The sequence below is a fragment of the Centrocercus urophasianus genome, unplaced genomic scaffold, assembly GCF_019232065.1.
Source record: "Centrocercus urophasianus isolate 14NV4802_14NV808 unplaced genomic scaffold, USGS_Curo_1.0 seq_20, whole genome shotgun sequence".
Classification (NCBI taxonomy): Eukaryota; Metazoa; Chordata; class Aves; order Galliformes; family Phasianidae; genus Centrocercus; species Centrocercus urophasianus.
Window position 1 is genome coordinate 19,435,520 of NW_024884756.1, and position 12,059 is coordinate 19,447,578.

The window sequence follows — 12,059 nt, forward strand, 5'->3', positions numbered from 1 at the left end:
TGGGAAGCAGGTAAGATTTTATTGAGTGATTTTTATTTTTTAATTTTTTTTTTTTAGTTGGTAGGAAATTTTTGATTTCCAGGGTAGTGGAAGTGCTTACTTCAATAGCTAATGTTTTAGTGCAATCTGCTGTGGGATTCATGTGAAGAAAACAAAAAGTGCTGGAAAGTTCCTTAGCAGAGCAACACCCAACAGGTGTAACTGTGTGCCCTTGTCAGATTTATGCTGGTCTGGGGGAGTAGCTGGTCGTTAGTGTCAGCTGGGTTTTCCTCCAGAGTTTAATCAATGTTTGCTCCTTGCAGGCCTGCTTCCTCGTTAGGGGAGCATTAAGGTGTTGGGGAAGGATAAAATAGACAAGGTTTTAACCAGACTGTGATTTTGGAGTGACGGGAGTTAAATAAAAAGTAAAGCTAAATAGTGAGAAAAAATGATGTGGCTGGAATCATTCTTAAGGCTTAATGTTGTTACTATTCTTTTAAAAGCATTTTTCGAGTTCTGTAAGAAACATTCTCAGAAATCATCAGAACACTGTTTAACATCCAGATAAAAAAAAAAAAAAAAGGTAGATTTTAAACAACTTTATTAAAAAGCAAAGGTATGTTGTGAACACCAACCCCAGGAAATGCCTGCTTACTGGATTGTTCCGCAAGAACTTCTGATGATTTAGGTTACCGTGACATATAGTTGGTTTTTTTTAATGATTGCCAATAGTGTTGTTCTGAACGAGCTGCCAGAGTCGGAGCTGTGTGCGCATGGGTACTGGAGAGAGGCTGTCCTGTGAGGCCAGCTGCTGGCAGGCGGTGTGACACCGGAGCTGGTGGGTGGCAGAACGTAACAGAGGCTGCTGTGCATTCGGCTTGCCTGCTGTGCTGTGCTGTGGAGCAGGGCGGCTGCTGCCTTTTGGCACTTTTTAGAAGGCGCTTGTAGTGCTTATAAGTTTTCTGCTTCTCTTCTTTTAAAAACAAAACAAAAGCAACTTATACTTTGCTTACCAGTTACATCAAGGAATTGAACTGTGCCACGTATTTCTTCAGCATGTCCTGAAGGACAGAACCGTGGCCTGGTCTGTGTTTACAGATGCTGCTGCGCCATAAAAATGTATGAAATGCTTGTGGCAAGTGAAGATTGCATTGCTGACTACAGAATTACTCTGGGTAAGAACCTTAGGAAACATACAGCTTTGGTGACAGTTGTTTGTGTAATATAGTTTGTGTTCCGGGAACTGATACTATTCTGTGTGGCAGAGAGCCCTTTTCTTATTGTTAAACACTGTCCCTTCAAGGTATTTCATCAGTAACACTGCACTCGGGATTTTTCTGTATCAGAGTTCGTGCATTTGTGGCCAAGGAGAAGTGTTGGTGCAATTCACCCCAGCTGCACACTATCCCAAGGTTATCAGTTGACTCTTTCTTCTGAAAAGCACCTCTGAAACACCATGTGCACTGTTTCTCTGCACAACATGCTGCTGTGCATGCTGCTGGAATGTATGAGTGCCTGTTGAAAGGATAGGTTGTGTTGCTCTCCTTGCACAACCCCTTTACAGGAGTTGCCTTCTCATTCCTGGGGGCAGACGTGTTTCACCTGTGCATTATGGCACTGGTTATGCATGAACAGGCAGGGCACGCAGCTCCACTACAGAGAAATGTGCCTTCAAACAGAAATCATGGTGCACACAGATAAAAAGAAATAATAGTTATGAAGAAAACCAAAGGCAGAATAAATTGCTAAGCCCATTTGTGTTTGCTCGTTAGTCTGCTTAAGTCTTATACGACTTGTTTAAAGACAGATGTGTGCAAAACATGGGTGACGTAAGAAATAGTCTTGATGAATTTTAGATTGTGTTTATTTTCTTCACAGATATTTTGACTGATTTGCTGTGTGGATCACAAGTTTTCTAAGGATTTGCATATGCTCAGTTTCTGAAGGAAATAATCCCAAAGAAAATTAACAGTAATTTAGACTAAGTTTTTCAGTAAAGCATATCTATGCACATCAAATCTTTCTTGAAGAACATGTTACTGTGCTGATAGCAGAGCTGGCAGCAGCAAAGATTTAATTCCCCAGAATTATATGCAACAATGTACGTAAAATGTCTCTGGTACTGTCTAGACTTTTCTTTTTTTGTGGGAAACTAAGCCTAATTTCATATAGCATACGTAAAGCTGGCAAAAAAATGATGAAGCAAGCTTAGTGTAAATAATAGTTGTTGCATTGATTTAAATGCTGAAAGCAGAGAACAGAAATCCGATAAATGCATTTTTAACTCTAACGTAATTATTAAGTTAGTGGAAACTAAGTGTTATTAAGTCAAATAACGGATGTGTAACCATGGTTTGTTGTTTTTCTACCCTTTCTGAGTAGCCTTAGGCCAGATCATCAAATCAAAAGAGAATCTTAAGTGTTTTGACTTGAATAAAAATTCAGGTCTCAAATTGAAGCATTACTTCAGTGTTAAACTTTGGTGAAATTCAATGTCGTTATGTAGAATTACCTTCTGCCTGCCTTTTCATGTTGTATCTTATAACAGGATGCTCATCTGAGTTTAATCTTTACCGCCATGAAGAGTCCCAGAGAGGTGATTGGAGAATGTTGGTTTTTGTTAGTTATACAAAGAGTATTTGAGGGCTGTGGTGTTTGAAAGCAGACCAACCTACTGCCCTCTCCCCAGTGTTTTCCTGACTGACTGTGCCCAAATGACTTCTTGTGAAATAAGGAAACTGCCAAACTTCTCTTATGATATCAAGTACCTCAACTGTAAAAAAAGATGTTTATATTTTCCTGTTTGAAGACAGTGTATTTACGTTGCTTATTGATTCTAAGCTTTAAGATATACTCATATTGGCCATGCTTGTGCATTGTGCATTGAGAAACAATAGTGTAATTAAATGTACTTCTGTGTAGGGTTATGAAAGCAATTGTGGTTAAGAGGGTGCAGAGGCTATAGGCTCAAGCTGACCCCAGGCAGATTTAGCAGAAGTGGTTTTACAGGTTGCAGTCTCTTTGATGGTGCTTAGGGTTTTACTTTCTGTATTGGGTTTATGTAGCAAGGTTTTGGTAGCAGAGGGACTGATGGGTGCTTTTTGTGAACAGAGCTGCCCTGTGCCAGTCTCAGCCAGCTCCAGCACAGTCTCACTATTGAACGCTATCACAGCTGAACCCATTGGTGCAGCAGGTGGTGCACTCATTTTTTAAGAAAGGCTAGAAAATGCTCTGCAGCAGCTGTGAGAGGAGTAAGAAACATGTGGGAAAAACAGTCCTGCAAGCACCAAGGTCAATGAGGAGGTGCTTCAGGCACCAGAGCAGAGACTCTCCTGCCACCTTAGGAGAAAACACTTAAAAGACAACAGTTATTGATCATAGCCAATAACCTAGCTGACCAAGAAAAGCCAGTTGATGTCGTTATTTGGATTTCATCAAAGATTTTGATGCTGTTTCTCACAGTATCTTACTGGACAAATTGCCTAGCATATGGCTAGACAGGAACAGTAGGTAACGTAATGCAATGAGTGAACAATTGGGTCGGGCTCAAATGGCTGAATTAAATGGGATTACATCAGGTTGGTGGCCATTCACTAGCGGGGTTCTGTAAAGCACCATTTTAGGGCTGGTTTTGTTTTTATAAGTGATCTGGATGCAGAACTCAAGTGCACACTAAGTAAGCTTGCAGATGGTGCTAAATTAGGAGGAGCTGTTGACTCACTCATAGGTGCAGAGGCTTTGGTACAGAAAGATCTTGGCAGGTTATAGGGCTGGCAGTCGCCAACTGCCTGTTGCTTAACAAGAGTAAGTGCTGGATTCTGCACCTGGGATGAGGCGATCCTCGATTTATGTACAGACAGGGGAATGAGGGGCTGGAAAGCAGCCCTGCAGGGGAGGGATCTGGGGGTTCTGGTTGACAGCAAGTTGGATCTGAGTTAGTGTGCCATGGCTCAGCACTGCTGACTGGTCAAGAGAAGGGATTGTCCTGCCCTGTTCTGCCTGGTGCAGACTCACCTAGAGCACTGGCATCATGGGGTGCCACAATATAGGGACATAAGGCTGCTGGAGTGCCCAGAGGAGGGCTACAAAGAGGTGAAGATTCTTTCCTTTTCCCCAGGAAAGAAAGAATGATTTTATTTTGTTTGTTTTGCTTTATATGGGCATCTGCTGCAGTGCAAAATCTTCAGGTCTAAATAAAATTGGGAAAATAATATAAGATGAAGTGGATTGGATTTTTTAAATGAGCTTTCTTGGAAAATTTATGAGCATTGTGAAGGGTATTTTTTATATATTATCTACGTAGTGATGCTACAACAAGATTAGTAGCAGTTAAATACAATGTATGAGTTTCTTAAAAATAAATTATTTTAGCTTTGAAATAAACTATAATATAAAACAACTGGATACCTGACCATATTCACAAACTCTTGAGGGAAATCAAGTGACTTTTAAAATTTTCTAGAAGTTCTATAACTGTGTGTGTATATATTATTGCATCTTTTGTTGTTGTTTTTCCAATTGTTGTTGTTTTTCCAATTTTATTTTATTTTATTTATTTATTTATATATATATATATGTGTATTTGCAATTCTTTGGTCAGTAGTTAGCAAGCAGAAATTAAGTGTGGCTTTTAGCTGGCTGCAGCTTAGTTCTTTTCTCAGTTCACTTAGATGCAACATGTACAAAAATGAAGCCTTGCTTTGAATTCAGGATATTGCTATTTCTCCCCTTCTTGTAAGCAGCCATTTTTACAGAGAGAATTTAATTCTGATCACTCGAATGCTGGTCCTTAACTATTTTTCATAGTTCCCTTGTCTTTGAAAGCTACTGAGTAATCGCTCGTCTGTAAAAATAAATAAATAAATAGATAAATAAAAATTAGTAGGTGAAAGAGGGGAACTCTTTAACATATTCTTTTGATGAGTTGCAGCAGAACATGCCAGAGAATACTGTACAAAAGATATATAGATTTACTGCTTGATACATAGCCTAAATTACCCCATGTCCCATTACCAGTATTAAGTCTGCATTTAACATGTACAATACATAACTAAATTAATCTTAACAATTTCTCCCTTGACAATCTGGTCACTTCAGTCTGACCTGGAAATGGAAATCGGTTTTAAAATATTGGGAATTTTAAATCTCTATGAGGAGCCCTTTACATCTTTATAGTTCACTTTTAGTGCTGGTTTTTCTACCTAGAACTTCCATATTAATTGCATCAATTTTCCTTCTATCCCACCACTGAACTAAAATTCCCTCAGAATTCCTTAATTTTTAAGATTTGGAAGAAAATTAATGGGAAGCATTGCCTTTATACAGAAATAATACTTTGTTCTTACTGGAAAGCCTGCTTTCTGATTCTTCAGTTTGAAGTGTGTTGACAAAAAAAAAAAAATGGGGAAAGTGCATTCGGGTATTTTACAGATAGGTGAATCCTATATTTAATTCATGGACACGTGATATTTGATGCTGGGGAGTTTGAATTAATTCCTGCCCAGTAATTTCTTGTAGCTCTACATTGTTGTAAGTACTGTTTGTCTAACGTATTACTTTTTGTTTTGATTTACAGGTATTTTCTTTTCAAGATATGCTGTAAAATAGTATTAAAGAACATCATTCAGAGAAGCTTTTGTTTTGTGATAAACTTTTAGAACTAGAATGGCTTTGAAAATAATGCCTAAAATATTCAAGAAATTATTTTTTCACTGGAAACTTTGGAAATTTAGCATTATTGTGTTTGTCTTTATAGTATTTTTGTTTTTACTGCAACGAGAAGTTGGTGTCCAAGATTTTAGAGATGAAGGAGGGATTGAGCCAGTTGTCAGAAAGAAGAGTAATGTATTAGGTCTTGTGCTAAATGCTATGAACAATGTCAATGGTGCAAAGCCAAAAATGCAGATAAAAGCACCTGTAAGGCAAACTAAGGTTCCTGGAGACAGACACTGTTTGCCAGGACACTACACTGCGATGGAACTGAAACCCTTTCTAGATCGACCTCTTCAAGATCCTAACGCTCCTGGAGCTTCTGGTAAAGCATTTAAAACCATCAACCTAAATCCAGAAGAGCAGAAAGAAAAAGAGCGTGGAGAAGAAAAACACTGTTTCAATGCGTTTGCAAGTGATAGGATTTCGTTACACCGGGATCTTGGACCGGACACTCGACCCCCTGAGTATGTGGAAATGTGTATGTCCTGCTAGCTGAATACCTTGACGGAAGTGTGAAGGCTGTGATTTGAGTTTAGCATTAGATTATCGCTTAGAAAGGGAAATGTCTGGGTTATACATGGTCATTTACAGTACATAATGTTCCAGAGTGCAGAAGCCAAGAATATTTAGAAAGGTTCACATTTCATGTTAAACATATTTAAATAAGGTTTTCTGCTACGTTTTCTCAGTGACTTTCTGGAAGCTGTTATGTTTTACTTAGGAGAAAACTGAAAATATGGTTTAAACTTCCTTCTGTTTTAAAATCCATTCCCTACTCTTTTTAAAACAAAATATGAAGTGTTAATAAAACCACTGGCATATCATGATTTTGTTAACAAAACAGTAGCACTTCATGGTTAGAGTGGATTTTGGTTCTGAGAAATCTCCTTCGGTATTCTTTATCTGTTGATGTCAGAAGTGACAGTCCATACTGAGCTGGTGCTGGTAGGGTGGCCAGCACTTTATGTGTGGTGCAGATCACAATAATCTTTATGGGAGTGTAACTGTCTGGTGAGACTTGGCCTGTATGTTTTGTTAGGGCTTTGGCAATAGATGTGATAATTGCCTTGGGAAGTATGCCAGCCTCTAGAGTTGGCAGGCAATAAACAGTAAGTGTGCAATTTATGAATACAGAAATATTGTCTCGTTAGCTTGACTCACAGTTGGGTTTAAAGTTCTGTCCAGAATACATCAGTCTTGAAAACCTGTATGTTTAAAGTTGTTTCACTTGAATGTTTTGTATTGCTCTAAGCATTATGTGGTGTTTCTAAGAAAAAGTCAAGTCCTGAATTTGATTTGTTCTATTTTTCTATTTCAAACTGCATTTCTTCAATTTCAAGTAAATACTTTTTCTCATATTTTTGGATTTCAATAGTAATGGTCTGACTTTTCAGCTCAGTATCTGCTGGTCTTAATAGAAAAATGTGTTTTTGTCTGAATAAGGCCTGGGTGCTCCATGAAATATACTCAAATGTTGTGTGAGAGAACTAGAGTTGAGCCAGTTGTTCAGGTGGAATTCTTATTTGCCAGTTGTTTACAGAATACTTCTTACAGCTTTTCGAGTTGTTTTTGTGCTATGTTTGTGCTCCAAAACTTGGACAGAAATTGGAGAAGCTGAAAGATTTAATGTCCATATTTATACACCTTCATACTGGGAAGAGTAGGGTTTCTCTTAAGAGGTTGAATCAAAACTTTTTGTCCATTTTCTGACATCTGATGCTTTCTAATCTGCAGATGCATTGAACAAAAGTTCAAGCGTTGCCCACCGTTGCCAACCACAAGTGTTATAATAGTTTTTCATAATGAAGCATGGTCCACTCTGCTCAGAACTGTTCACAGCGTGATGTACACTTCTCCTGCCATACTGCTAAAGGAAATTATTTTGGTGGATGATGCCAGTGTTGATGGTAAGAAGTCTTTCCATTTTTCATTGAACGTATTATTTATTTTATTGAAAGTGTGTTAGGATTATATATAGAATGGGATAAAAGAGGCTATCATCTCCTTACAGCCATACTAAACACCTTATGATGTTCCAAGTACTTTTGTTCCTTTTGTTTTCCTTTAAAATACAAAATATTTCTCCCTCGCTTTTTCTTTGCGAGAATTGTCAAGTATGAAATTTTCTTCTGAGAGGCTTTTAAAACCTATTCTGATTATGTCAAGGAATTTAAAACCTTTGAAGAGCTCAGTGATAACTGTGGTATCAGTGGTAAATGTGGCATCAGGCTTGGGAGGTTTGAACCTCTGCTGTGTTTCTGTCTGAAGATGCTCTTGTTTGGGTCATAGCTCTTAGTTTTTATGAAGATTTAATGCGATGAAACTCATCGTAATTTGGCATCCAGCAGCTGTTCCTAGCTGTGGCGAAGTTTTTCTGTTGGAAATCTGGGATTGCTTTCTTTCAATTTACTGTGAGAGGTGGAAAAGTTGGGAGAGATCAAAAAGAAAGCCTTTACGAAGTATGTGTGAAAATGACTCTCTTTGGTACTCCCCCACACTGCTGTTTTGCAAACAAATTTGGGGGGGGGGGGGGCAGTGTAGGAAATGTTGAGTAAACATCTGCTTCGGCAAGGCCTGTCCTGGGAGAGCTCAGAGGTCTGGACTGGCAGATGCAGGAGACAGCGGTGGATGCAGTAACTGCAGCCATACATGGGCTAGGAGCTTCATCTGGGTGGCCATGTTGGTTCCTGTGGCTGCAGATGCCACTGGGGATGTGGAGGCCACAGCTCTGAGCTGGGCTGAGGCCATGACAGAGTTCCTCGTGAGTGATTGAAGCTGTCTTTCGGTACAGCAGACAGCACCCTCCTGTGCCAACCACCATGCCTGCCCCACCCACCAGGTGCTGGGGGCTGCTGAGGTTTCTCCCATCCTTCAGTGCTGCCCTGGAGTGAGAAGTGGAGGCACTTCTACTGCTCTATAGCCCCCACAGCCTTCTGTGCCCAACACTGGGCAAAGGCCAAACCCTCAGCCTGTCCTGGGCTGCTGGGTGTGCCTGAGGCCTGAGCTGGGCTCTCACCCCATAGGGCAAATTTGTTTGGCACTGGAGAGAGCAGGAGGGGTTGCAGGAGTCCCAGTGCAGCCTCGAAAGTACCAAAAATGGAGGCACTTACTGGTTTTGCTTTTTTTTTAATAATTTATTATTTTTTTTGTATCGTCCTTTTAAATTGCTTACTGTCCAATCTTGAATAAAGGTCCTAATGAAGGAATTGGAATGAGGTTTCATGCTGTCCATCAGCCCTTTTTCCCACCCAAACCAAAGTTCTCTGCTTTTTCAAAGGAACAGCTGCCTGTGGAACTTCCCTAATGCCACCTGGATGGCAGCAAGGAGCTTGAGGCCATCAGCTGGACTCTCCCTGTTGTCTCAGAACAGCTCAGAGGGCATCAGTCCCAGTCCTACCCTCATCCTTAGGGCTTGCCTGGATATCAGTCCCAGTCCTGCCCTCTTCCTCAGGGCTCACCTGGATGCTGCAGGGAGCTCAGGGCCATCTACTGGATTCCTGTTGTCTCGGTGCAGCTGCTCAGTGGATTCCAGTCCTGGTCTTTCCCTTTTCCTCAGAGCTTGGGAAAGAAGAAGTGAGAGGCCTTGGCAAGGATGAGAATGGGAGGCAGGATAGGAAGGGTGATAGGAAGCAGCATCTGATGCTGGGGCTCTCTAGTGGATGGTGATATTTCAGCACCAAGATGGAAATTGAGGGCTGGTGTGCTGGCAGTGGATGAGGTAATGTCTCCAAGCAAGCAAGATGTTATAGCACTTGTCCTGCCCTGATGGAGGTGGATCCACTTCCATTGGTTCTTCACTTCTGAAGGTAGATCTACCTCCATGGGCTTGACATGGCCTTTGGGTGGATCCACATTCATTGGCTCAGGTTCATTGCTGCTCCCTTGAAGCCTAAGCTTCTTTGGTGGAGGAGGCTCTATCCTCCTACGCAGAGGTGGGAAGGAAGATTCTATCTAAATTGTCCCTTGTGCCAGAATAAGCTCACCAAGACCCAAGGCTGTTGGTAGCTGGTTTTCTGTTGGCAGAGTCCCCATATTTATAGTAGTTGGCAGGGAGGAGGCTTGTGACATCAGAAAGCCATGGTGGTGTGACCCTGAGAATCTCTCATGACAATCAAAACATGGCTGTATTGGGAAAGGGGAGACTATGGTCTGAGAATTGCCCTAGTTGTTACTAGTGGGATTCTGCAGGAGTACATTTTTGAATCAGTACTCTTTAATGTTTTCATCAATTATTTCAGTAAAGATCTGAAGTAAATCTGTGGATGATGTTAAATTGGGAGGAGTGTTGACACTCTGGGAGTAGAGAGGCCTCGCACCAAGGTCTTGACAGATCATAGAATCACAAGGCTGGAAATGACCTACAAGATCATCTAGTTCAACCGTCTCCTCATCACCATTGCCACCACTAGCACTAAACCATATCATGCAGCACATCATCCAGATGCTTCTTGAACACTGCCTTCACAGATTTCACAGTGCTCATCATTTTTATGAGGAAGAAGGAAGTGCTGGATGCTGCTCCCCAGTGGGGAAAGCCTTGGCTCTATGTACAGACTGGGAGACGAGGGGCTGGACAGCAGGCCTTTGGGAATGGATCTGGGGAATCTGGTTAACAGTAAGTTGGATCTGAGTCAGCAGTGTGCCCTGGCAGCCAGAGGGGCCAACCACACCTGGGGCTGCGTCAGGGCCAGCACTGGGCGAGGGAAGGGTTGTCCTGTTCTGCTCTGTCTGGTGCAGCCTCACCTGGAGCAATGAATGCAGTTTGGGGTGCCTCAACATAAGGACGACATAAAAGTATTAGCAGGCAAAGGAGGGCTACACTGGTGACTGAGATTCCTGGGTTTGTTCAGCCCAGAGCAGAGGGGAGACCTCATGGTGGCCTGCAGCTTCTCACAGGGGAGTGAAGGAGCAGTGCTGAGCTGTGATCAGTGTTGGCAGTGACAGGGCCTGAGGGAATGGCACAGAGCTGAATAGGGAGGGTCATGCTGGATATGATGGAAAGGTTCTACACCAGAGGGTGGTGGACACAGCCTGAGCTGCTGGTACTCAGGGAGCATGTGGACACAGCTCTCAGGTGTAGGGTTTGGGTACTCCTTTGTGGAACCAGGGGTTGGACATGATGATAGGCAGAGGGTGGCAGAGCGTGATGTTTTATGAAGGATGTGAGATTCTTTCCCAAATTTTTCATGTTTAAGTTGTGGGGTTTTTTGATGGTGGTGGTGTTTGGTTTTTTTTGGTTTTTTTTTTTTGTTTTTTTTTTTTAATATAGCTTCTGTCAAGAGTAAATACAGTAGCCTCTGAAAACCTGGAGTAAAATACACTGTTGAGTAGGTACATGATGCATTTGCTTGATGTATTTGTGAGAATGGATTTTGAGTTGATAGTCAAGCTGTCAATTCAGCTGAACAGTTGTTCCAGCAAGTGTCTTTTGTCTTTTAAAATTAAATTTTCAGTTCTCCAAGCCCTGTTGTCTGCCAATTGCTTCTTCCTTCATCCTCAGTCTCAACAGAACTCAGCCCCTAAAAATTACATTCAACAGTCAGGACTTGTTCACTGCTTTAATGTTGAGGTCACTGCTGGAATTAGAATGAATTGTTCGTCCTCTTAGTTTAGTAAAGTGAAATTTTAGGCCATGCCATATGTACTCAATATCCTGAAAACAATTTCTCTTTCTAGAATACTTGCATGATAAACTTGATGAGTACGTGAAGCAATTTCAGATTGTTAAAGTAGTCCGTCAAAAGGAAAGGAAAGGTCTAATCACTGCACGATTGTTGGGAGCTTCAGTAGCAACAGGAGAGACCCTCACCTTTCTGGATGCTCACTGTAAGTGATTGTCTTTGATTTAATGCTACAGATTTTTTACGAGTTATGAACATGAAGTATTAGCTCTTCTACTGCTATTTTATGTCATAGTTAAGTGCTGTTTACAAACTGTACTGGCTTGCTATGGTCATGTTAAATTATTCCCATTATACTACCATATAGTCAAATTGAAAATTCAGTACTTGTTCCCATTTTTTCTATAGGTGAATGCTTCTATGGCTGGTTAGAACCATTGTTGGCAAGGATAGCTGAGAACTCTGTTGCTGTTGTAAGCCCTGATATTGCATCTATAGATCTCAATACTTTTGAATTTAGTAAACCATCTCCTTATGGGCATAACCACAATAGAGGAAATTTTGACTGGAGTTTGTCATTTGGATGGGAGTCTCTTCCTAAATATGAAAATAAAAGAAGAAAAGATGAAACCTATCCAATCAGGTAAATGTAACTTGAATAATATCCTTCAATTTTCTTGTGGTTTTTTTTTTTTTTTTTTTTTTTTTTTTTTGGTTGGTTGGTTGGTTTTGATTTTTTTTTTCTTA

At 40.8% G+C, this 12,059-nt stretch overlaps 1 protein-coding gene across 12 annotated transcripts in view; it reads left to right on the forward strand.

Moving 5' to 3' along the window:
- Positions 1-12,059, forward strand: part of GALNT3 (polypeptide N-acetylgalactosaminyltransferase 3) — a 51,663-nt gene that overhangs the window by 6,258 nt on the left and 33,346 nt on the right. For 10 of the 12 annotated variants that reach the window (XR_006169484.1, XR_006169483.1, XR_006169487.1 and 7 more), the window contains 4 exons: positions 5,555-6,155; positions 7,426-7,598; positions 11,368-11,517; positions 11,721-11,955. Coding sequence is in view for 2 of the 12 variants with exons in the window: in XM_042822626.1 (XP_042678560.1) it covers positions 5,644-6,155; positions 7,426-7,598; positions 11,368-11,517; positions 11,721-11,955 (1,070 nt within the window). In the remaining 10 variants the exon portion in view is untranslated. Of the gene's footprint in view, positions 1-1,034; positions 1,155-2,018; positions 2,081-5,554; positions 6,156-7,425; positions 7,599-11,367; positions 11,518-11,720; positions 11,956-12,059 lie in introns of those variants that run through there. The other 2 variants (XR_006169485.1, XR_006169489.1) reach the window with 2 other exon arrangements.